The sequence below is a fragment of the Amborella trichopoda genome, chromosome 4 (assembly GCF_054954075.1).
Source record: "Amborella trichopoda isolate Santa Cruz 75 chromosome 4, AtrichopodaSantaCruz75HAP2 v2.0, whole genome shotgun sequence".
NCBI classification, from domain to species: Eukaryota; Viridiplantae; Streptophyta; class Magnoliopsida; order Amborellales; family Amborellaceae; genus Amborella; species Amborella trichopoda.
In genome coordinates this window covers 15,477,850-15,505,782 of record NC_142339.1, presented here as the reverse complement: position 1 = coordinate 15,505,782, position 27,933 = coordinate 15,477,850, and the positions used below count along the sequence as shown (strand labels likewise).

Genomic DNA, 27,933 nt, shown 5'->3' with positions numbered 1-27,933 from the left:
CCTTCCTTGTAATTTCCTCTTATAATTGAATCATTTCGTGTTTTAGGTCATTATTTCGGTCCTATACGTAATTTACTCTTTGATTAAAAGATGATAGCCAAAACTTCTCTAATACAAAATTATAAATAAATTTTAAAATTCTGCCTACTTTATGGATAACTTTTGAAATGCGCTTATGATGGATAAATTTAGCTGGAGAGTGATTACCTTGACATCAATTAAAAACCTGAGGTCCAAGATTTAGGCCTTACATCATAAATATTACTCCTCAGGCCATCTGCGCACACTCACACATACTGAGAGAGACAGAAAGAGAGAGATGGTTTCTGGGAAGGCCATTGAAGGAGCTCCTGTACCTGCTTTGCGAACTTCAGGTAGTAGATTTGATGGGGCAAAAGGAATTAAAGAACTCGCAGAGTCCGGCCTGCTTACATCGATACCCCCAACTCATGCATTTCCACCCGACCCAACCGCTTCTAACCTTTCTTCTTCATCAATCGAAGAGCAACTTCCAACCATCGATTTCTCATTCCTGCAGGCCAAAGAAGCCGTGGTGAGATCGAAGGCTATTCGTGACCTTGGTGAGGCTGGCGCTGAATGGGGTTTCTTCAGGGTGAGTTTGAGAGAGAGGGGGGAGACAGTGCATGTGTGTGAGAGAGAGTTAGAGAGTGCTGTAATTTACTTTCTATATAAAAAAATTGTGAAAAGTTAATAAAAAATACTCACAAGAGATGAAGGATTTAGGAGTTTTTTTGAACTATTTATGTAATCTCAAAATACCTATCTTGGAATAGATTTTAAATGGTTCAATTCATGGGTGTTTTATTTGTTGAATTAAAAATTGCAGCTAGTGAACCATGGGGTGCCGGAAAGTTTGATGAAGGGGATGCTGGACTTGGCTAAAGACTTTTTTGATCTTCCTGCGGAAGAGCGGAAGAAGTACACAGGGAAACAAGTTTTGGATCCAATTCGTTACGGCACAAGTTTCAACATACTGGTCGAAGAGGTAAAATTTTCAAGGGTAGATCATTAACTTTACTGAATGAAAATAAATTATAAAAGTAAGAAAAAATTTCGAAAACTCTCTACTTTGTACTTTCTAGGCATCTTTCTTCCTAACGCTTATACCACAGAGACCCCATCTAACCCCAAGTTTTCACCCCAACTTGCCCCAAGTGAAAAACTGTTTTTTTTTTTAATAAAATACCACCGGTATAAACTTTGAACTCATTGTACTAAAGGGTGTGGTTTGTATGGAGCGGACGCTCTAAAACAAACTATTTCCAATTAAAAAATTGATTTTTATTTGGGTTAGAATACCACCCGTTTAAACTTTAAACTCATGATACTAAAAGGTACGGTTTGTATAGAGTCGAGGTTCTAAACAATCAAAATAAAACGCATCTTTAAATAGTATCAAAAAATTTGGTTTCAATATTGGAAATCTTGGTGATGGCCTTAAAAATATATTTTAATATTTAATTATAAAAATTAAAACATCAAAAATATTATAGATCGAGCAGATCTTTGAAACCTTGAAAATCTTGAAAATTGACGGTCTAAAAATACATGATAAGATACACTATTTCTAAAACTTGAAATCTATTTTTTTTCTCATGTCCATACATCTTGAGGTCGAGGTGATGAATTTGAGGATATTTATGCATCAAAACAACCTCTTCGAACGGATTGAGGTGCGTTCTAATTTGATTGTTTAGAGCCTCACACTTATATAAACTTTTTGTCAGTCGGGCACAAAAATGTAATCATCCCAACGCAAAATGTGCCGGACCAGATATGCTAGGCGAGCAGAATACACAGTGCTAGCCTAGAACAAAAAGCGGACCGGCCCGGTTATATATCAAGTTGTGCCACTCTAGCACATTATGTGCTGAGCCCGGTTATATATCAAGTTGTGCCAGTCTAGCACATTATGTGCTGAGCCAGCTTAGAAAGCGGAAGCGGAAAATATAGCTTAAAGACAGTTATTTTGGTCCAATAAAGCCTACTTATTAACTTCCAAGGGTGATTTGAAATACCCCAAGTTTTGGGGTTAGGACTGTGAGTGGTATGTCTAAGTCAAGCGTATCTATCATCATCATTTTAGCCCTTTATTAATTTCAAGGGGGTATTTATAATTTTCCAAAAAATTAATCTCTCTTAATCAAAATAGATACATGGAAAGAGTTTCTATGAGTAATTTTAACATCTATATATATCAGTAGATTAAAGAAATACAAAAAAGAGGTTTTGAGAACTTGATCGTCTAGATATATCCCCCAACAAAGTTGAACAATATTTATTTAATCTTGAGGACCTCATTCATTTTTTAGACAAAGAGAGTCCGAACTGCGGAGTAGAATTTTTTTGTTTTTTATTTTTATTTGTTTTCCCATTGAAGTTGGTCGGTTCGAATATTGTTCCTACTTCTAATAATAAATATTTCTGAATTTTTGAAAGAAGAATATAAGAAACTATTAACTAGTGCTCGATTGCACGAACAGATCTCATGGCCGGGTTCAAGAACCAGGAACCGATCTAGGGAATCGACCCTAAACAAGGCAGGTCCCGACCGGGATAAAAAGGATTAAAAAACTAAACAAATCTAAAAAAATCCCAAAGAAATCAAAAGCATATTTAAAGTATAATTTAAAAAAATAAAGCCAAGTGAGGTTAAAAAAGTAGTGAAAAAATAGACTTTCAAAAATCAATATGTTCTCAGGAATATTTTAGAAATAATCCAAAAATATAAAAAAATGTAAAAATAAGTATTTATAGTTAAAATAGTTCCAACCTTTTTCAAAACAATAGAAAACATGAAATGAAACTATTACAAACAAAATGTGTATTTTTGGATTTCTCGGCCTTACACCCCAGAGAAACGTTACAGAAGCCAGAAAGGCATGGCCATCATAACCTCCCCATATATCACAATGAGTAAGTGGAAAAGGTGAACTAAATGGAAAAGATAGTCAATTTTGTTTTGCTTTAGGGTATGCCTAACAATGACAATCAACTGAATAAAAAATATCAAAATGTTTCTTGATAAGAGTTTGTAACCGAGCATTGGACGGGTGGCCAAGACACCGGTACCATATGTCCGTGGACTGTGGGTGTTGGGCAGAGGAAGCAATCACATTGTTAAAAGATTGGAACAGATAAAATCCACCTTGTTCTCTACTTGCTCCAATAATCTTCCTCATTAACTGGTCCTCCAAAATATAATGGGTTGCAAAAAATGTTAATGAATAGTTGAGATCATAAACATGTTGCTTAAGAGATAATAGATTGAATTTGAATAAATGAACGCATAAAACATTTAGTAAGGAGATATGATCAAAAATAACGATGGCACCAATGTGTAAAACAAATGTCTTCCTACCATCGGGTAGTTTAACATGAAGGGTGGGTGATTGAGAAAAACATACTTAAGGAGAGCGAAGGGAGTGAGTGGCTTACTCTAAAAGGAGAGACATCATTCTTGTAGGGCCATGACAGGGGAGGCAGAGGATACTCAGACAATGCCCGCTATGATACTTTGTGAAAATTAGAAAAACTCCTAAGATGTGAAGAATCGAAAAACACCCAAGAGATATGAAGATTAGAAAGAGTCCCAAGAGATTTAATGCTTAAGAGTTACAAAAATTGTAATCACGTAATTGTAGAATGTAATTATTTGATTGTAGGGATTGAAAGTCAAGAATGGAATCCCTGGATTGTAGGGATTTGGAGTCAATTGTAAGCCTTTGATTTGTAGGGATTGAAAATAATGGAATATGTTGATTGTAGGGATTGGAGATTGATTCGATAGTTGCAAAAGATTTGAATTTGAATTCTCAACATGAGGCCACTGTGGAAGTTTGACTCATTTACCTCACTTGAGCCAAATACTTAGAGGGTGTGATTTGTAAAAGGCCAAGGCTCTAATCAATCAAAATAGGGTGGGTGCACCTTTAAATAGTGTCGAAATATGTTGTTTTAATATTAAAAATATTTTATTTGTCTTGTACATTTATTTTTATTTCTAATAATAAAATTTAAAGTTAAAAAATAATGTAGATCGAGCAGATATATGAATACTTGAATGTTTTGAAAATTGACGATCTAGATAATATATTACAATATACTCTATGTTCAATACTTGAGAACTTTTTTTCCTAATGTCCATACATCTTGAGGTTGAGATGATCGAATTGAGGGCTGCTTGTCAACATAGAAATAACCTTTTTTAATGAATTTTTGAGCATTGCATTAATTTGATTCTTTAGAACCTCGCACTTATATAAACATTTTCCATACTTAAATGCCGATGTTTGTTCCTTGTTCCAAACCTGAAAATTGTTTGTTTCATGTTAGAAATATTGTTCAGAATTCAGAACCTCAAAAATTGTAGGGGAGTTTTGGTATTTGGGTCACACTAGAGTCACCGGAGCCAAAAGACATCAACATTGATGCTTGATTGTAGTTCCAACCCCAAATGTGGCTTAAATGAAAAGAATATATTTAGAGTTTGGAATTCTGAACCAGCAAAGTTATTTATATATATTTTTTTAAAATAACTTGAGTGACAAGATTACTAAGATGTCCCTATTACATGTTCCAACCCCTCTGAGGTAATTGCGGCATTCTATAAGAAAATAGACAAGGATTCAACTAAGACAAATGATTGTTAAAGATTAGCCGGTAATTTAGTTGAATTAACCAACCAACAAATCAATCTTTTTATATAGCTTGACCATTTCATGAATACTTTCCAAAGAAAGGGTAGCATTAATTACAAATTTTAAATCTTCTAATTTTTTTAACTTTTTGAATTTAAAAGAAATTGGCATTTAGATTTTTCCTATATTATTGTACTGAAAAATTTAAAAATTTGCTTTTGGGTAATTCGGTGAGGAAGGGTTCTCTAATAATTAGAGCTATTTTTAAATTTGAGAATTCCATGTTATCTTTCACTTGGTTTTCAGCATTGTTTGGTTGTGCATGTGTCCGGGGGCTCGTTTGAATTAATATCTACCATCTCAAACATATAAAAATAAAGAAAATTAAATTTGGTTCGTAGCAGGTATTTTGTTGGAGAGACTTTCTCAAGGTTATTGTGCACCCATCCTTCCATTCTCCCGAAATACCAGCTGCTTTCAGGTAACATCACAATATTTTATTCTACCCTATATAATGGTACCATTAATTTTCGATACAAGGATGTCACAATCATTATTGATCATTGGATGTAAATCGGATAGTTGAAGATGACTAATTGATTGGGGATAGAGTACAAAATAAAATTTCTTGAATGTTACAACATACTTCAATCTATTAGATTTCATATCTAATGGTATGACCTCCTTGTAATAAAAGTGAATGGTCTCATTGTATACAATCCCGAGTGAATTTCTTTACGCTTTTCCTTCATTTATTCTCATTTCATGATTTGGTATACACAAAAAATCATAGAGTTACGCCCCCTTGAAAGATCCAAAAATTTAGAGCATAGAAACCAAGAAATTGTCCATTTATTTTACTAGACAACTGAAAGTTTGATCATGACCAGGCACCAAGCTCACCCCATGCTAGAAGATGCTCAATTTTATTCAAATAATTATTAGTTTCATTTAAATTAGCATTTTAGACCTCAACTCTTCATTTTGATCGATGTTATTTAGTTCTTAACGATTTTAAAATTGGATTATTTGGTTTTTCAAACTCACCAGCGCGCTCATCCATTTGCGCTCAACATCACCATATCCATCCGCGCTCAACAGCGCAATGTCCATCCGCGCTCAACAGCACTACATCTGCACGCACTCAACCGCGCGCTCACTGCACTCAACGACGCACTTAACCATTCTTGCTCTCTACATGTGCACTCATCCGCTCGTGCTCAACAACGCGTCGGTTCACCAGCGCCTAACCGCGCATTCGATCATCCATGCACAAATGCGTGCTCACCTCTGCTCGCGCTCTTTGTGGACTCATTTACCCGCCGTGCGCTCTAACGCGCCTCCACCCACAAGCTTTTGCCTGCCCACACCTTGCCCTACATTCTACCAATACTTCGAGAAATTCCGGATCATTACATCATCCCCCCCTTTAAAAGGATCTAATCCTATAAATCATACATCTGTTATTCAAATAAATGGGGGTATGAAAGAGGGACTCTTCTCAAAGCAATCTACTGTGGCATGATGAACATACAACCAATTCATGCCCAAGATTGCATCAAATTCCTAAACATCCAAGAGAATCAAATCTATAGGCAAGACTCTACCTCCCAACCGTATCCCACAGCGTCTAAACTCTGAGTCAGTCACTAGAGAGTCCCTTAATAGGTATGCACACACTAAGGTATGATCAACAAGTGCAGATTCAATGCTTAAGTAACATACAAAATGAGGTGCTATGAAAGAGTGAGAAGAAATCAGGATCAATCAAAATTCTAGCTTCTCTACCTCAAACATGAGCTTACCTTGGATCACTGAGGTAGAAGCCTTCGCCTTCTGCTTTGTGAGTGCAAACACCCGATCCTGAGTCTTTGGCTTAGACTCAATCGTCATCATGGGTCAGTCTCTAATCAGGTGGCCTGTCTTGCCACACTTGAAGCATGCCTTCGTCTTCAGTCAGCACTCGGAAGCCACATGACCATGCTTCCCACAGGAGGCACAATGCACTGGTTGGTTTTGGTTGACATCGTCCTGGAAGGTCTTTTGAGTCTTATCATTCCCCTAATTTCCTTTTTCATGAAAACCTCTTAGAGGCGAAGGCCCAACCTTTCGCTTCTCCTTCCTTAGCCGGTAATCATCGCAAGCCCTTTCTATCTTCCTGGCTAAGTCCACCAATTGGGAGAAAGCCTTAAGATTGGTCGGCATAATTTTTTCTTGGATATCAGGTCACAAGACCCTCTCAAACTTGCGTGCCTTATGAGCGTCCGTGTTGATAATGTGCGGCACATATCAAGATAACTCTAAGAACTTAGCCTCATATTGATCAACGGTCAGCCTTCCTTGCTGCAATTTTATGAACTCGACCTCCTTTCTTTCCTTTACCGAGTCAGAGAAATACTTTTCATTAAAGACCCTTAGGAATTCCTCCCAAGTAGGTACCGTATCTACTTCTTCCCAGGCCTGCTGGACCGAACGCCACCAATATTCGGCGTCCCCTTCTAGCATGAAGGTACCCATCCTCAACTTCTGCTCATCTGAGCACTATATGATGCCAAAGGTCTTCTTAGGATGCATCAGCCACCTCTCGACATCTCTATTACGTCATGCCTCGCGAAGGTTGGTGACCCGAACCTCTTAAACTTCTCTATGAGGCAACTATCATTATGCCTTAGGCTAAGGGCAGCCAGGGCCAGCATACAATCCTTCATGACTTGAGTCATGGCCCCGACCCTAAAGAATTCTCCAAAAGCCTCGGTGTTCCCATTACTCATGCTTGAATTGTTGGCATGAGCCCTCGGCATGTTGACCTCAAACAGGAACACCCAGACGCTAGTTACTAGCCTATTCAAACCACCCTAAAGACCAATCTAAGACTCTCTAGCTCAAGAATCATGTCCTGGCTGCTCTAATACCATAACTTGTCACGACCTTGCTCCCTACCCCATACTGTACTTACCAAAGGGCAACAAGGTGCAGAATCGCAACCAAAGATAGCGATAGCCACTCAGGTGTAGTGCGGTCAATGCTTTGAAAAGATGTGGATCAAAGCTAACCATGAAATAAAAACTAAACACAAGCACATAACCACAAAAAGCTGGACAAACAAGTCCTAACTATACATAATAACTCCAAAATATTACAAAAGATTCCAAGCCACAAACGCCCAACAACATTACATAAATTCACACAAGCTGAACCGTAGGGCCAAATTGCCATTTAAGACATACAAGCTATAAAGAAGCTTCCACAAGAAGTACGAGCTCCAACTGCGAACATCAGAACGCCCCTCTAAAACCTGACGGCCATCACTCTACATAGAGGAAAGTTAAAAGAGTGAGCTATAAAGCCCAGTAAGTAGATCAAGGTGTCATACTTTCCTGCCTACGCATTTTATCACATAACAATACTCAAGTTTTATGCAAGTCTTATGAAACATGAACCATGAGTACATGATTCATAATGAAGCAACAACAAATCAGATCAATCATATATGATATGAAGCAGAGGTTGATCAAATCATTCAACCATAAGCATATCAACATATCAACACAATTAGGCATTCGTAATCAAGATCAACAAATACTAGCTAACTCACTCCCTAGCTCAAAGCAACCATATCACTGGTATTAATCCTGGTCATGCAATACGCTCAAAGCATGCTAAGGAATTACAAAGTCAGGCCATGCAATACGCTCAAATCATGTACCTCACTGGTATCAATCATGGTCATGCAATACGCTCAAAGCATGTCAATGAATCACAAAGTCAGGTCATGCAATACGCTCAAAGCATACACCTCACTGGTATCAATCATGTTCGTGCAATATGCTCAAAGCATGTCAAGGATTCACAAAGTCAGTCAATGCAAAATGCTCAAAGCATGCACCTCACTAGTATCAATCATGGTCATACAATACGCTCAAAGCATGCTAATGATTTACAAATTCAGGCCATGCTATACGCTCAAGGCATGCACCTCATTGGTATCAATCACGGTCATGCAATACGCACAAAGCATGCCAAGGAATCACGAAGTCAGGCCATGTAATGCTCTCAAAGCATGTACCTCACTAGTATCAATCATGGTCCTGCAATACACTCAAAGCATGCCAAGGATTCACAAAATCAGGTCATGCAATACCCTCAAAGCATGCACTTCACTGGTATCAATCATGGTCATGCAATACGCTCAAAGCATGCCAAGGAATCACAAAGTACTTATCACATAGCACATAACATATCACAAAATCATGCACGCATATCACTAACCATACATGTATCATAATCATATACACATATCATAACAGAGCATGCCTTACTACATGCTTCCTTATAACAGAGCATATCTCATTATCATGTGTTCATATCACAACAGAACGTGGCTTACTACAACATTCATATCATAACAGAGCATGCCTTACTACATGTATTCATATCATAGCAGAGCATGTCATACTACATGCATTCATATCAGAGCATATCTTAATATCATGCATTCATATCATATCTCAAGTCATACTATCTAACAATGCAATAGATGTCACAACATTGTCTTCATGGTTTTTCAATATGAATACAGTTCACCTTTAAACGTATATCATGAGATTCAAAAATCATTTAGACCTGAGACCACTTTTATGACAAGCTATGCTCATGAAACTCAACTTTCGTGAGCCCAAATTTTGGGTTAAAGTTTGCCAAACTATTTGATGTTCTTGAACAAAATTCCTGCTTTGACAGTAGAAAATCTAAGAAGACATACTCCGAGGAAAACAGACATTACATTCAAACCACAAGGACTTTAATCATGATTCCAAAACCATTTTCAAAATATATTCCTTGATCTTTGATTTAGAAGCGGTTTGACCTCATTACGATATGCTTTTATCAATGAAAATCTCCACACAAAAATACATAAAATCCCTAAAATTTCTTTTCACAAATATGATATGCTTCAGCAAATGGTAAATAACATTTAAACCAAAAGGGATATTAACAAGTGGTCTTTTCCATGATAAAGTATACTCAATAAACTATGTTTCCATAAAATTTCATGATCTAAGGAGATATATAGGATACTCAAATAGTTTTTCAAACCGGAGCCACAGCTCTGGAAAGCATGGCACATTCTAGCAAGATTTCAGTAACATACATCCACCCCCATATTTACACCCATATTCATTATTGAATTTCATACTTTGATAAGCTAAGTAAACATGCATCAATCTCAAGCATGATAACATGGAAACTATATCCACTTACCTACTGCAATTGAAATCTCAAAGTCTTTCTCCAACTTCACCAAAACTGCCAAGCTCCAAAGGATTAGGTCCAAGCTCAAGGGACAAGGCTTGGAGTGCTCAAATGACTAAGGGAGGAGGAGATGAATGTGGGTAAGAGATAGAAAACCCCATTTCATAAGTGGTAGGGTGTATAAATAATCAAAGATGGTGGTAACATGCAATTGCTACATGGCACATTCTTTGGCATGCATGAAGAGAGAGAAGGGCAAGCATGGGAGACATCATCATGAGATGGAAGCATGCAAATGAAAAGTGGCACATTAGTGGGAGGCATCATCATGATGGGTGCAGCATACATGTGCCACATGGCACCCATGCATGAAGAGAGAGTGAGAAAACAATCATGAGAGAGCGAAAGAGCCCCCTAAACTACCGTACACAACCTGCTCCCAGCAGTCCGCTCATCGGCCCTCGCCCTCAACGCACGTCCAACCACCCACGCTCACCGGCGCTCTTATCCATTTCCACTCAACAATGCCATATCCATCCACGCTCAACAACGCAATGTCCATCCGTGCTCAAGAGTGCCACATCTACCCATGCTCAACTGCGTGCTCGTTGCACTTAACGGCACACTTAACCATTCGTGCTCTCTATGCGCACACTCATCCGCCCACGCTCAACAATGCGTTGGTTCACCCGCGCCTAACTGCGCATTCGATCATCCATGCCCAAATGCGCACTCACCTCTGCTCGTGCTCTTCGCGGACTCATCTACCCGCGCATGTGCTCTAACGTGCCTCCATCCGCGTGCTTTTGCCTACCCATGCCTTGCCGTACACTCTACCAATACTTTGGGAAATTTCGGGTCGTTACATTTTTAACTCTACTTGAGATTTTTTTTCGGCCGCTCGCGAGTTTTCACTGGGCGCCACCCAGGCATGCACCTAGTGACAGGCCACATAATGACCTCGCCTAGACAGCGTCCAGACATTTTTTCGCCTTGGCAGTCAAGTGGCTCAATTTTCGAATACTACTCGTCTCTACTACTATTATTATTAACCTTGCACTCCATATACTCTATCTTAGTCCGACTAATGTTAAAACCTTTGGATTCTAGAGCATATCTCTAAAGTTCTAACTTTGCATTGATGTTATTTTGCGTCTCATTAATCAAAATTATGTCATTGCGCACAACATGCACCACGATACCTTATCATGTCGAAGCTTAGTTAAGTCGTCCATAACTAAGACGAAGAGGTATGGGCTCAATGCTGACCCTTAATGTAGACATATTGTTACAGAAAACTCGTTCATCTTTCCTCTAGTTGTTCGGCCTAGTTAGCGTTCCATCGTACATATCTCTCACCAAGTCGATGCAGTGTCTAGAGACGCCTTTCTTTTCCAACGCTCGCCAAATCAAATCTAGAGGTATTCTATCCTAAGCTTTTTCTAGATCAATAATGACCATATTGGGGCTTTTTCCCTTCATCCTAAACTTTTCAATCAATTGACTAATTAGGAAAAAGAGTCTCAGTTGTTGATTTTATTGGCATAAATCAAATTGGTTTTCAAATACATTCGTTTCATGCTTGACTAGTTGCTCAATGACTCTCTCCCAAGACTTCATAGTATGGCTGATAAGCTTGATCTCTCGATAGTTTGCACAATTTTGTATGTTTCCTATGTTCTTGTAAATACTAATAATTTTTTCTATTCATCTGGCATTTTCTTTGTTCTCAATTCCTTCTTGAACAACCTCATCAGCCAGTCAATGTCAATTCTTCCATGCACTTCTAAACCTCTATCAGGATATCATTTGGTCCTAAAGCCTTTCATATCGTTATCCTTTTCAAAGCTTCTTCCACTTCTGATATCCTAATCCTACAAATGTATCTATGACATCCGTCGTTCCTTGTATCAACAGTCCCTTCTACCACTACGTTCTTATTGTGTTCGTCATTTAATAATTTTTGAAAATAGATTCTCTACTTTGGTTGACCTCTCCAAAACCCTTTGCTCCTCACTTTTAATGCATTTAATGTGGTTTAGATCGCTACATTTTGCCTCACTTATCTTTGCTAATTTGAAGATATCGTTCACTTTAACTTTACTTACTATTTATTTAGCATTTTTTTTAGTATTTTTATTTTTTTCTAAGTTTTGATATATCTATATAGCATTTTATATATCTATACACTACATTATTAAGCTAGAGTTACGGGGGGACACACAAAAATAACAAGGGAACTTTTACATAAATATAAGGTAGGGTACATGTCCTAGACATAATGAAAGTTTATAACAAGGTATCTTTCTAATTAGATAAATCTATATAAATAGAGATAGATAGAGAGAGAGAGAGAGAGAGAGAGAGAGAGAGAGAGAGAGAGAAAAAAATAAAATGTATATATGGATATGAAGAATTCTCAAAATTTAGAGGTTTTAGGAGAGAAGTCGATTAGAAAGGTATTCTTTGCTAATATGATGTAGAGAATAAAGATAAAGATGGAGATAGAGAGTGATCTAGAGAGAGATTTTAACAAGATATACATTCCTAATATGCATAGAGATAATACTTAAAAATATGAAGCATTTGTTACGCGAGAGTGACGTGTTACTTGGTGACATCGGCATCACAAAACCCTATTTCATGTTCCATTAGGGATGATACTAATGTGACAAATCTTACCACCCAGAAGCAAATGGCTTATAGAGTACTTTATTTCTTTTATTCTTTAATTTATTTTTATTTTTTGTCTTCTTATATTTTTTGTTGGTCGGGCCTAATTTCTTGTTGTCCCGGGTTGGCCCAATAATGGTGACCCGGTCCGAGGAATCTGCTCTTGAAGAACAGCAAGGCCCACGTACGTGTATTTGTATGTGCGTGACGTGTAGATAGGAACCGACAAAGAGATATTTTAATTGACAAAGAAGGCCTGGAGCCCCTACCTCGTTTTTGGGTTCAGGGGACACGTCCAGGCGATTCACCCTCTTATATCATTTTGAAGGTCCTTCGTCTGTCCTTGCAGCATATTTGAATTGGGCTCCCACACTTCAGTGCACATCACTCGGGTCCACACACTAAAAAAGGTCTTCAGGGTATACCTTTTGGGATCTCCTCCTATTGGTATTTATATGGTAGATTGGGGGTCTATACTATGGGTTAGAGGGGTTGAGAGTGGATAGGGAAGAAGAAGTAGAAAAGAGAAAGGAGGAACTGACCCAAACATTGGGCAGCCTGCTGGCGTCACCTCTCCCAAAAGGTACTACCAAAGATAAGAAAAATACTAGGCTTGGAGGCCCTAGGTATCCCGAGAGAATCAGGAGAGTGTGGTCCATAGTTCTAGTCTATTAAGAGCTCACTTACAAAGAAGAGTAGAGAGGAAGGCAAACTCGCCTATGGCGTAGGTCCGTCACTAGGAGATGAGAGAGGGTGAGAGAGCGGCGTGCCGCATATAACGCAAGTCCGTGACTTAGACGCGGGGGTGAGAATGAGATATAGAGAGAGAAGGGCAGACCCGCCTATGGTGTGGGTCCGTGACCTAGGCAAGGGGGTGAAAGAGGGTGAGAAAGAGAGAAATAGATAGAGAGGGGTGGACCCGCCTATGGTGCGAGTCTGTGACCTAGGCGAGAGAAAGAGAGAGTGAGAGAGCAATGGCAAAGAGACAGAAGGGGGAAGCTCGGACCCCGCCTTGGGTCCGAGAGAGAGAGAGTGAACGAGAGGGGGATGGGCCCACCCTTGGTGTAGGTCTGTAATAAGGGAGAGAGAGAAAGAGAAAGCAAAGAGAGAGAGAAAGAGGGAGATGGCTCTGGCCTGCTGTGGGTCTGAATGGGAGAGAGAAAGAGAGAGAGAGAGAGAGAAAAGAGAAAAAGAAAGGGAAAGAAGAGATAAAAAAGAGAAGAAGAATAGATAAGAAAGAGAAGGAGAAGAGAAAAGAAAGACGAGAGAAAAAGAAGGGGACCGAGAATTGGGCAGCCTTTTAGCATAACCTCTCCTAAGAGGTATTACTGGAGACAGAGAACGGTACTAGGTTCGATACCTTGGTACCCGAAGGATTCGGGAAGCGAAGTCGTGGGATTAGCCCATCAGACAGTCACTAAACCAAAGAGCCTCCTTAAAATAACCCAAAGAGAGAGACAAGAAAGAGAGTGGACCTAAGCCACTTTGATTTATGCGCACCTTTGAGGGTCCCTTTTGAGTGCTCGTTAGAGAGATGTATTGTCCTTTGGGGATAAAGTTGGGGTCTAGGTCTAAGATGAATGGACCTATGTGGGTTAAGATAGTGTACGAGATAGGGTGTATGATGATCTTAGGTGAGGTGTATGGTGTAGGGAGTAAGAAGTTGGGAAAGCAAGGGAGTAAGAAGTTTGAGGTTCTAGATAGTAGGGAGTTTGAGGTTCTGCGGAGTTGGAAGTTGGAAGTGGAAGGTTTGAAAGCTGGGAGTTGGAAGTAGGAGGTTTGGAAGTTAGGAATTGGAAGTGGAAGGTTTGGAAGTTGGGAGTTGGAAGTGGGAGATTTTGAAGTTGGGAGTTGGAAGTTGAGGGTTTGGAAGTTGGGCATTAGAAGTGGGAGGTCTAAGGGAAATTACCCAATGTGGTAAAGTTTTCTCTCTCCTCTCTCTTGAAGTTGGAAGCATTGTTAGAAAAACCTTCCAGTTAGCTCAGAACTGCTAGGGTTCCGAGTCCGGTTAGGGGCGGTTTAGGGATCTCCTAGCCTAGGGTATAACCCAATAAAATTTCAGGCCCAAAACCAATCGGTTAGGAGTCGAACCGACCGTATTTTGGTCAAACCGACTGGTTTTTATGCTAATCGACCAGTTAGAGAATCTAAAGGGTCTTATGAACAAATAACAGTACAGTTAAAATAGCGCATGTTATTTTCAATTGAAGCCGTTCCAGGAATTCATAGGTTGATTTTTTTCAAGCCTTTTTTATTCTTTTTCTCGCCATTTTTTTGGCCTTTTTCATGCTTTAGAGCTGTAAAAAACTATTTATTCTCTATTAAACAAGCAAATTCGAATCCAAGTTTGAAAAATCAAAAGATTTTGTGGATTGAAATGGTAGATTTTCATGCCTTTTGAAATTGTCGACATTTCATCAATATCATCTTCAATAGTCCATGGTTTTTGCTGAAATTTGAGGTTTTTTAATTCTAATCGAATCATCTACGATATACCTCTTTTAATTTGTTCAAAAAACAAAATATTGGGGGTTGATTTTGCCGAAAAGCTGCTGCTCGAAGAACCTGTATTCGATGCGAAAAAACAGATTTTGAATCAATTTTTTTGTCATTTTTTATGAAATTGATTTGTGTATTTTAATTGTCAAGGCTTAATCTGTCACATAAATAGGTATGCTTATTTATTATTGAGTAAATATTTCTATCTACATTTTTTTCTTGTTCGATTTTATATATACGAAATTTTCATGATTTTTTAAATTAAATAAAAAATACCAAATATTTTTTTAATGATTTTTGGTGCATTTAAAGGGTAGTTGAAGCCTTTACAGTGCATCTGTATTGATTTGTTCGATTATCTAAGTATTGAGGGTTGTTTATTGCTTGAAATGTTGCTCAATTTTAGAAGTTTTAGAGAAATCGATTTTTCAAAAAAAAATTATTATTTTTAATAAAACTATTATTTTTGATGAATATAGAAAATATTTTTCTATTTTCTTAATAAAATAATAGTTTTTGATAAAATTATTTATTTTTTTAAAAATATGTTGTTTTGATTAATATGACAAAACCTATATGTATCGGCCTCTCTACCTTGTGACATCTTATCATTTACCGTTAAAAGTTGGTGGATCAATTTCTTTTCCATTGTTTCTAATTGTGATCAACAGTATCTTGAAGTGTTGTAAACGTTGACACTGGAGTGCGTACACATATATGTGTCCTTATATTCTTTAGTAATAAGCATATACTAATGTAATGTTTCTACAACACCTGAATATCTAGTGTGCATATTTACATTTGGATAATACATTTGTGATAAGGTTTTGTAAACTTATTATCAGACTTCATTCTAGGAAACAAAAAGATTTATGTTACATGCTTGGGATCATATACAGGACCATAGTATTCAAATATTAATTTATATAAAAAGTTGTTTTATTTTTTTTTTGTAAGATAAGTGTATATAATAAGAAATTGTACACTTAATCTAAATTTTTCTTTTTTTTTAATTTTATTTTATATTTTTGGGAATTTTTGACTCGTTTAAAAAAATAAAAATAAAATAAATCTACTTGACTGGTTATTTCGGTTAACCGCCCCCGATTAGTCCGGTTCCGTTTCTAACCTCTCTCAACCCCATGTCCGGTTAACCATTCCGATTTGATTTTGCGAACACTGGTTAGAAGCTATGGACAAGCAAAGGGTTGAAGGGGCAAAAACCCAATTCTTTTATTATGCTTCATAACTTTTCTTCACAAATGACTTAAGTTCTTTATATAGAGTAACCCCAAAACAAGGGTGGATTGTTGAAAACAACCAAAATTGTCAAAAAATATTAATCTCGTTTTTGGACCAAATGACCAAAATACTGCTGAGCACTTTTCAACAAATGACAAAGCCATCTCTCCATGAGGGGCCTCTTGCCATTGCTAGTCCTCGAGATCCTTTTCAAATGCTTACAGTGGTAATTCGGGCGATCAATCGTCATAGAATCGATGCTTAAACTATTTTGCACATTTTGATACCCTTTGATCGTCTTGAAACATATTTTTAAGGAAGAACCCAAAATCCGACCAAGTTCCATAAACTTGTGATGCTTCGACCACCAATCCGGTACGATTCATAACATTCCAAGCCTTCATTTTGATCACATATTGAAGATCATACTATCACGATCATTTTTTTGACAAATTTCATCCATTTTGGTCTCCGTTTGAGTACGCTCCAATTTTGGGAAGTCAACGAAAAATGAGATTCCGGCTACCCGAAAAGTATACCATCTTGAACCTCAAAATTCGGTGTCATCCAGCCTCCAATCGTACAAAAAAATTATATCAAATTGTAGATCTTCGAAGTACGATCGCAACAGACCATACTTGTGACGATCCGACATTAGGATCTTGAGCTATGGCCTCTCAAAGAATTCGATGTTCTTCTTTTTAAAATCTGAATTCCCCATCTTCTCTTTAGAAATTCTCTCGTTTCATTCCACGTCATGACACATGCCATATGTCAAAATGAGCGGGTCGTCGAGATCTAGCTCATGTCTGAATTTAAGCTTAATTGGACTCAAAACGAGCAAGTTCTGAGCATTTGAAAATCATCCCGAAATAAGAAAACACAGTTTCCAGAAATAAAAATTGGTTCACCGAGGTTACGCCGTAATTGTGTAAAACCCACCCTTTATGGTAAGTTAGGGCCAGAATGGTCTTGGACGGTCTGATTGAGCCAAAATTTGCTACATGAGGGTTTTTCAATATTCTGGATCCAATGGCGATGGTATGATACTATTTTGAGACCCTAAACCTAGAAAATAGGGCTATAGTTATAGGGTCAATTTTTAGTATGATAAGAATTGGATTTGAAAACTAAGTTTCGTCCTAATCATATTAAAACTCGTCAACTCCCGACGAAACTTTGTGGGTGTCCTTAGGGTGTCAAGAACTACCATCTTATGCAATTTGAGACCATTCTGACACTTCTTCAAAGGTCACCCCATGGTCTGGCAGTGTCTTGGGTACCAGCGGGACCAGATTACTACCAACTCTTTCCTTATTCAACCCGGGGACACACTAGAAACCATTTTCTTTAGATGATCATATTTGAGACTGAAGACCGTATCTTAAACCTAAGACAAATGTGTCTTAAAAGATGAGACTTGGGTGTCCCAAAACCATAGACGTGCATGTTAGACCTTTGTGGACGATCCTCCTAGTCTAATATGAGGCCTGAGCCTATGCTCCGGAACGTCCTGAACGTGTCGGACACATGTTTCATTGCATTGATTCTTTAATTGACTACCATTTGCAGAGAAATTGCAGCTGAATATTCTAAGAGGGTTCAACAAATAGCTAGGGAACTATTTAAGGGAATCTCTGAAAGTTTGGGACTTCAATCGTGCTACATAGAGAAAGCTTTCAAGCTAGAGGAGGGGCTCCAAATTTTAATCTGCAACTACTATCCTCGTTGCCCTCAACCAGAACTAGCAATGGGCCTCACTCCGCACTCTGATCATGGGGGGCTTACAGTACTAATGCAGGATGAAGTTGGTGGCCTACAACTGAAACATAAAGGGAACTGGGTACTTGTCCGTCCTCTCCCCAATACCTTCGTTGTTAACGTTGGCGACCATCTAGAGGTATGTATATTTCTTATTTCTTACAGTCTCCTTATCATGAATTTAGTGTCCTTCTATTGGACAAATCATCATCATCATCATTATAGCTTTTTTCCAATTACTTGATGTTGGCTACAAAGTTCGTTCAAGATTCATGATAAGTTTTGACAAATTCTACATTGGCTACCAACCTAACACAATTCAGCCCCTATACCCGAGCATGAGACGAGTTAAAGAAAAGTTTAAGGTCATCACCCTTCTTAGACCACTCCATTGGACAAATGATTTCATTAAAAATATCTGAGTTTCTAGTGAACCAAGTACGGAACAAACAAATAGCAATTACTCTCAACTTGAAGGAAAAGCTAAATCATAATATTTGAGACTGATCGTAATGGACTATTATAACTTACCTCCCACAAAGACTCCTGCAACGTTTTGGGGGAGGACAGCACCACTAAAAGGGAATCAAGCAACAGAAAAGCCACAAGAGAAAACTATTTTTCTTGAATTTAAGGATGCAATAATGACCACAGCTTGCAAAATTTTCAGCAGTAAAAAGAATAGGATTACAAGAAACATTGGAACCACTCATGAAATCAAACAAACCTGATAAAATTAACCATTTCTTTCTATTTTCACAATCATAGGGTGAAAACTAAAGCTCCGAGGAATCATTCACACAATATCACATTTTTCGTAGTTGGGCATATTATATAGCGATAAAGCTCGAGAATAGTTTTCTCTTTCATAAGCCAGAAGATACATTTGAAGTCCCTAATTTTAGTTAATAGAATCAGAGTTGATCTTCATGATGACCTCAATTATTGGCATTTTACTCTACTTTCTTTTTTTTGGGTGAACAGAAGGGTAAGCCAAAGGGGATTTGGACCCCTACCCTTTGGTGAAAATAGATTCTGAGACTTCATCGTAACGTTCGTTGGTACTACCGCAAAGGCCCCAGCTCATTCTCAACTACGTTTTCTTATTTATTCAATATTAAATACGCATTGTTCTACATCAAAAGCAAAGCATATGATATTAGATTCATGAACAACTGATTGATATGGCAAACAGTAAACTTCTACCTTGAGCCCCTCTATGTACTAAAAATAGCATTTTATCTTCAATTCCTCTAAGTTTTGGAAGGCAAAAATGTCATACTTTGTAGATATGTTGCTAGGATCATGTTCTAATCCATACTAAAGCCAACCATTCAAGATTTATACAACATGACAACATCAAAAATCTTACAAGTTTTCCCCTTAACACCCTTTATTGAAGACCAACTTTTGTTGTGTGATTTCAAAATCAAAATTGATCATAGCGCAGATATTGAGCAATGGGATTTACAAGAGTGTGGAGCATCGAGCCGTGGTGAACGACGCAACAGCTAGGATTTCGATAGCTTTGGCTCATGGACCGTCTCTGGATGCTAGTGTTTCCCCTGCAACCCAGTTGGCAGAGAACGGAGGCCAAGCAGTTGCATATCGTGAGATGCCTTATAGAGAGTACCTCGAGTTTCAACAGAGCCATCGCCTTGGGGGAAAATCCTGTTTGAATCTTGTGAGGCTTTAAAATAGTCACTGTCATTTTAAACTGTTTTACTACTCATCATTTGTTGTTGAATAAATAAGGGAAAATTATATGTTGTTGTACAAAAAAGGAAAACCATGTCTGTACCGTTGTATTTGACCATTATTATGTGATGGTCCAAAAATATGCGATATTTGAGTGTTCCTTGTCCTCTTGATTTTTTTAATTTTTTTTTCAAGTTAAACATCGTACTGCATATTAAATTTAGTTTTTTGATCTTATGACCATCTTAAATCTTCAAAAATTGAGGCTTAAAAGCAGATGTTAGAAACATCTGCCTTAAACCATTAACTCAAAGAGTATTGCCATGATATACTTATACAGCGGGGTTTGATGAGTCTGCCGACTCATTGTTCATGTGAGTCCTCCCTCTACCATTCATATTGGAGAAGGATTTTGGAAAGAAATTTTCAGGGATCTATAAGGTAGATTGTGGTGATTATGAATATAAAAATTAAAATAATTTTAAAACTTAACATTGGCCTCTTGAGATTTTTTTTTACTCGGCCTATTTCATATTTTCGTTGGTGATCTGGTGAATTTGAGGCGTCCCTGACTCGTACAACATTTTTCCATTTTTATATTTGTTTGGCCTTCTGTTTTTATATTTGTTAGACTCTTAATTCTACTTTTATTCTGTATTCAGTATGGCTACATACTAAGTGGGAAAAAATACATAAAGATACCATTTATGGACAGGTGCGGTTTGCAGAGAGCCTAGGCTCTAAACAATTAAATTAGAGCCTACCTTCAAATAGTGTCGAAAAATGTGGTTTCAATATTGAAAATCTTTGTGATAGCCTTAAACTATATTTTCACCTATATTTATAATAAAAAATAGTGTCGATCGACAAATTTATGAAAACTTGAAAATTTTGAAAATTGACAGTTCAAAAATGTGTTACAAAATACACCATTTCCAAAATTTGAAATCTATTTTTTTCTCACGTCCACGCATCTTGATATTGAACTAAACAATTTCAAGATATTTGGGCATCAAAAAAACCTCTTCTAGTGAAATTTTTGAGGTACGCTCTTATTTGATTGTTTAGAGCCTCGGCTCTATATAAGCTTTTTCCTTTAATGGATATTGGCCATATAGGTTAAAGTAGTTTACGAAAAGTATATAAAAATACTATTTAATTTTGGCACAAGGATATTACAAACACTCTTCTCTTTCATATTTCAAATTGGATAGTTATATGAGTGTCATTGATTAGACTCAAACTTCCAAAAAAGTAATTTTTGAAACTTTATAACACACTCCAGACCATCGAATTTGACATATAATGGCAAGAAATAATTGTGACCTCTTTTTAATAAAATTAAATACGCTTCTAGTAGACAATCTCTGTAGTTTATTCAAAATTTTTTCTAACAGAACGTGATACTCGGAATTTATCGAGACTCTTCAATTTCACCCCAAAAGGCTGACAAAAATTTTCTCAAACTTTTTTTTTAGTAGAATTCCAAGATATAAATAGACAAAAAAAAAAATTAAGGAAGCAAGAAAAGGTAGTTCCAAATACCCATGACATCGAGACGACTAGTCCCCAATTTGTAGAACAATGAAGGGGCCCTGCCATGGATGGTAAATTGGTAATGTACAAGAAATTTCGCACGGACGAAAATCATATAATTTATTTGTAGAAAATTTATTTATAGAAACTTAAAGAAGAAACCTTGAAGACAGGCGTTTTACCTCAGCACTGGTAAAACCAAGAAATAAGATTTCAAGACTCAATGTTAAATGAAAACCCTAATAGAACAATAAAATTCCCTACTTCGAACCTAAAAAATCCCAACTTAATTAAACTATAAGTCCTTCTCAAAACAACATTTGTAATGATGCTTTTACCTCAGATAAAATAAATAATCCTATATACTTTTGCAAAAATCCTAGGATACAAACCAAAAAAAAAAAGCCACACAATCCCTGAAAAGTATAAATGCTCATAATAACACGTTGCTAAAACTTAATAGGAAAAATTAAAAAACATGTACCATCCTATCTTGTATCAAACTCCTTGATTGCAACAAAACTCATCCCCAAGTTTTAGAGTGTTCTATGTTGAGTTTAGCACCAAAACTACCATCATCTTCAAACTTGTAGTCCTTCGTTTGCTACAAAAAATCCTCAAGAAAATGAACTTTCTACCATCATCTTCAAACTTGTAGTCCTTCGTTTGCTACAAAAAATCCTCAAGAAAATGAACTTTTTATGTGTTATGAGAAATAAATAAATACACATATATATATATATATATATATATATATATATATATATATATATATATATATATATATATATATATATATATATATATATATATATATATATATATATATATAAGACTGAGTTTAGCCCACTAGCTCAAATGAACATATGAGCCCAACAATCTGGACCGATCTGACGGTCACGACCTCATTTCGTGTTTGAATTTTAATTTTTTTTATACAAATCCAAATAACTTGAAATTTTAGGTGTCTGTTCTTCTCATCAAGAGAACTTAATAAAAATATTTTAAAAATAATTCGTAAATATATTGACAAAAATACCCCGAAACTTTTCGGAGATATTTTTGTCAATTTATTTCTTGTAAATTATTTTTTGATATTTTTATTAGATTACTCTATTTTTTAAGAACACACGTCAAAAATTTCAAGTAATTTGGATTTGTAGAAAAAAGATTAAAATTCAAATACGAAATGAGATCGTGACCACCAGATCGGCCCAGATTCAATCTAGGCCATTGGGCTCATATGTTCATATAAGCTAGTGAACTAATCTCAGCCTTTCCTATATATATATATATATATATATATATATATATATATTGTAACAATCCTAAAATTTCAAAAAAAAAAAAAAAAAAAAAAAAAAAAAAAAAAAAAAAAAAAAAAAAAAAAGATGCTTTTAAATAGGTGATGGTCTGTTTGAGTATGATGGTCCTTGAGGACCATCACTATTTTCAAAAGTTTTTACTTTGGTTTAAACTTTTGCTTTTGCCTTTGCCTATTGCTTTTGCTTCTTGCTGTCTGCTGCTCGCCACGTCTTTTAGCGGACGTGGTTTTCGTATGTTAAAAGCAGACGCTTAACGCGACACCTCAGGTATGAGGTAGAGTGTAATAAATTATTATAATAATACGTTATAAGAATTTAAATAGGGGAGGTGAGCACTCCTACCTTAGAAAATTTTGAGATCTCTCTCTCTCTAGCCGAATTTTATCGAAGTTCCCTCTCAAATATTTGTGGGTAAGTGACATCGTCTTCCCGAAAATTAGTCTATTTTTAATAAATAGTGATATTTCCGTCTAGGATCTTTACTTTATCAGTTTTATGTGTAAGTGACCTCATTGTCTCTAAAAATAATCCATTTTTTTTAAAAATAAAATGAAATAATTATTTCTGCTTATTATCATGAATTTTAGGCACGATAAATTTTATGCGCACACGACCTCATTATCTTGAAAAATAATCTTTTTAATAAAAATTGTGATATTTTATGTATGTTAGAAATTTTGAATGCTGTAAATTAGAAAAATAAATTTATTTATTTTTCTTGTCTATTGTTAGAAATAAATGTGATATTTCTGCTTGTAGTAAAATTGTGATATTTCTTTCTACTATTTTGAATACTTAGACATTGTAAAATTCATGTGCAAATGACTGCCTTATTATTTAAAAATTGACATTTTTGCAATTGATTATAGTATTGTTGTGAAATGTTTATTTGTGGATTGACATCCCATAAATTGTGATAATTCCGTATTCTTGAATTTCTATAAGAGTTTTTCTATACATATTAAATTGGCAATTATGCTAGAATGCCTTTACAAACTGCTACCTTTCTAAATTTGAGCCCAAAATATTTGATTGGTTATTTTTGAAATGTTATAGAGAGTGACTGTTATTAATGGTTTAAGTGAAATTCATATTAATGATTTCAGTGATATGTTGAGTACATGATATTGCTGCTTTCAAATGTTTAAAGAGATTTAGAAATAATTTAAGTATGCAAGTGGACTCATCCGGTTCGCCGGTGAGGTATAAGTGGACCTATCTGAGACGCCGGTAGGGATTAAGTGGACTCATCCGGTACGCCGGTGAGGTATAAGTGGACCTGCAGGGATTAAGTGGACCTATTTGGGACGCCGATAGGGATTAAGTGGACCCATCAGGACGTTGATGGGGTATATATGTGACCTACTTGGGATGCCAGTAGGGTATTTTGTGAAATCCTTTGAATTATGTACTGCCATTAAAAGTGTTATAAGCATTTCAATTACTCGGATTATACTTAGTTATGCATTTATTGAAAGTGAAACTGTTGACGCATTTCTGTTAATAGATCTCTTTTTGGAAAATATTAATATCTTTCAATCATGATTATTTTTAGGATTATGATGATCACTTACTGAGTAGCCAAACTCATCAAACTATGGTAAACATTTTTTCAGGATAACTGCAGATTCATTTTGAGTGCTAGTCAAGATCAACCTTGGAAGATACTGTTGTTGTACTAGCTTTCTTTATTTACTTTGTAAGACCTCGCCACTGTAAATTTGTCCTATCAATAGATGTATATATGTTTTGTCTGTCACATCTCAAGAATAACAGTATTGTAAATTTTTGGGGTGTGACATATATATATAAGAGTAATGATCCTATAGGACCTTCCCTCTTCCATGTGTATAGGACCTCAAAAGATCATCATTAAAGTTGGTACGAATCTCTAAAAAAGTTATCACATGGGTGTGAGACTTGACTTTTCTAGAGATCCATAACAGTTTTAATAGTGATCATTTGGGGTCCTACACATGGTGGGAAAGGGTCCTATCTAACATTTAGTAGTTGTCCTTGCACTTGCTCTCCAAAGTTCAATGTGGCAACTTCCCTTCTAGAGCCAGGCCTCAAAATTGTAGAGTTCTCGATAATGTTGATTTTAAGCTCCTCAATGTTACAATCGACTACATCGAGTTTATGGTTGTCATATGGCACAGAAATAGAGGGTTTGCAAGGCAATCCCTCATCGAGGTAAGGGAGAGCTCTAGGGTGGTTTTATCCGGGAAGTGGCCAATCGCTTGTGTATAGTTAGTGGTTTGTGAGGGCAATGGTCAAATTCTAAATATTACCACCACACGACATGCACGAATAATAGCCACTTCTATGGGAAGCAACTTGTTGAGAGATGGACTATGTTGTGCGCGGAAGCTCTAAACCCGATGGGTTGATTTTTAACAAATAAAGTACGAGAAATAAAGCATGAAATACGTGGTTCACCTAAGGGGGCTACATTCACGGATACGACAAACAGAAATCACTCTACCAATGAAAGTTACATCACAGATTTTAGAACAAACCTCGACAAAGTATCTAAGTCAAGCAAACCCTTTTAAACCACTCTCCCTTCCTTCTCATTACTTCTGGCAACTATTACCAACAACACCAGATAGAGACACGAGAGAAACGACAAATTTACTTTCTCTCTAGCTAAAAGGGAAACCACTCAAAATCTCCATGGGAAAAACTTCTCTACAAGAAACAAGCCTTTCAATTTTCGGGAGTTCAATAGAGGCACCATCACAATGTTTCTCTCCATAGGAAGTTCTCTTCTCTTTAAGAAGAAATTGATTTTCTCTTATGCACAGTAGGCTCTAGCTCCCTCTCTCTCCACATGAATCACCATTCCCATATGGTGATCCAAATAGGGCACACAAAATCTCTGTACTTTTATCCTATATATATAAGATTAGGCGTCCATACTAAATAGGAAACTTCCTATTGATCTTACATGTATCTTAAAAGAACAAGAGATATATTCATCTAAGAGTTTTAATCCTTTTTGGATTTCTGTTTCCCTTAGGAAACTTATCAAATATCAATATCAATCCCACATAATGTGGATCAATCTTAATCAATCCCACAAAATGTGAGATTTCCTTATGTTGGTGATTTTGGATAGCAGCAAATCCAACATAAAGCATAGTATCTATAAATTAAAAATTTTCTTTTCTTTCACTTACAAGATCACTTACAATGTCCAATTACAAATAAAACACTCTTGAAATAAATAAATAAATAAATAAAACCGGTTCTCACTTTCTACCACTTAAATACAACTCTTTTATAAAAACTTGACACATTGCCTTATGAGAATAGAATAGCACAATAAAAAAATAAGATAAAACAAGTAAAATTACAAGAGAATACCTTAACTAGGCTTAGTACACTCCACGTCAAGTCTTCTCCTTCCAATGGTTCTTGGGATCATTGGTCGGCCTCTTGATTCTACTATATATGACAAAACTCTCTCAAAGGCATATGGATCATGTTAAGGCATCAATGTCTAGTCTTCTTCAAGCCCCTTTGGCCGGATCTTAGAGAGATGGGAGAGAAAAATATCTTCTGAATGCGGTGTGGCCCCCTTTCTACCCTTCTTATGAGAGGTACTAATCAAGAGAGAAAATTCCCATATTAGGGTGTGCCCCACTTTCAAGTCATCAAAATGAGAGGGAGAGAGAGAGAGAGAGAGAAAAGAGAGAAACCCTTTCTTGGGGCATGGCCCCTAGTGAGAAAAAGAGAGAGCTTAGAGAGAGAGAGAGCTTTTAGAGAGAGAAGAGAGAAGATGTGTAGAGAATTATGAGGGGGAGAACCTCTATTTACAGATTTTTTATGTCATAGGGTATATCATCTTTAGTTAGATCAAATCTGAGCCATTGATCTAATGAGACTTGTGGGATGAGAAATGTGAGTCATCCAGTCTTTAGATCCACCATCACGATTCAAATGAAGAAATTAGAAGCTTATCTACCATTTTCTAAACCTATTCCCATCAAATATTTAAATAAAAAAAATATTATTATATTTTCTCTTTTATGAATATTCATTTCTTATTCTCATAATCTATGATCAATCAGAATATTTTTTTTACAAGACATATTAAATTTTATTTTATGGATTACTAATTCAAGTAGGTTTCATACAAGAAAGCCAACTAGCATGGAGGATTTTTACAATTTTTAGTAAGTCAAGCCCTCATGGGTGGGGCATGCGATCTTAGGTGGCGCCTTATCGGCCCCATATCAAATGGAGGGTCCCACATATTATAGAAAATGTTTATTTTTATTTTTAGAATTTTAAAATAGATGTTATTTCTCTTAGATTATTTATAACAATGGAACTTGATTTTCTCTTATTTTATAAATCCAGATGATGAAAATAAAATATCAAGAGAATCACAAAAATTCAAATAATCATTCTAAAAATCATAGAACATAAAATTAATTAAAACTAATTAATTTTGATGGGAATTAGATCTGTGTAGACCTAAAAATTATCAATATATTGGAGCACTCCACTTTCAACTGTGAACCACGAACCACATTAACTTTCTCAAACTGACACAGCAGTTCCTATGACTTGCAGTCCACTGTAGGGGTTCATGATTAGGCTACCAAAGTTAGCTAATAGGCTAGGGGACATAATCCCAGTCTATGGATTTCAGGTTCTCCCCTAGAAAAAAATCCATGGTCCTTCCGATCATGATGCAACCACTGCTCCATGATGCATAGGGGTAATATCTCGCATATGTACACGCTTCACCCTCAATGGTGGATTACTATCTCGATACGGCTATCTATTTACATGTCATATGATAGTGCTATGATGAGGTTTTAGCCATGTCTCTAAAGGCCAACGATCACGTACAAGGGCCACACAATCCCCCGGCTAATTCATCCGGGCGTAACTCCGACCTCATCAAGGCTGACCCACTCAACCCTCCTCAGTTTTAATGCTATGCCCAGGTACCTTGAGTTTTCTAACCCAAATGGCCTAACGCACTGAGCCAAGTCGGAATATCGGCAAATAATATTTGCCTAGTATGGTCCACCAAAGGACCACACTCTCATTGAGTTTATTTTTCATTATATAAAATACTAATAAAAGCTCTTATAAGGCCTTTAGTGACCACATAAACCCAACACTTATAAGGGTGATACACATACAAACAATGCTCAAGAAAGGACCCCACTCACTATTGCAATAATGTGCACATGTTTATGTAGGACACGACTTGTCATGGGGGTGAACTTCTATTACGCACATTAGACTCATTTTCCCACTAT

General features: G+C 36.5%; 1 protein-coding gene across 10 annotated transcripts; it reads left to right on the top strand.

Moving 5' to 3' along the window:
• Nucleotides 1-289: 289 nt before the first annotated feature.
• LOC18423271 (2-oxoglutarate-dependent dioxygenase 19) lies at nt 290-19,954 on the top strand. Of its 10 annotated transcripts, none has more exons than XM_006827873.4 (5): nt 290-613; nt 848-1,006; nt 5,066-5,142; nt 17,901-18,228; nt 19,540-19,954. In XM_006827873.4, the coding sequence occupies exons 1-5, from the start codon at nt 320-322 to the stop codon at nt 19,783-19,785; spliced, it is 1,104 nt and encodes a 367-aa protein (XP_006827936.1). In that variant the 5' UTR covers nt 290-319; the 3' UTR covers nt 19,786-19,954. The 10 variants fall into 10 exon arrangements, with proteins under 10 accessions (XP_006827936.1, XP_020528182.1, XP_088719872.1 ...); XM_020672523.2 differs by having other exon boundaries at nt 19,535-19,954; XM_088863746.1 differs by having other exon boundaries at nt 5,063-5,142.
• The last annotated feature ends 7,979 nt before the right edge of the window (nt 19,955-27,933 follow it).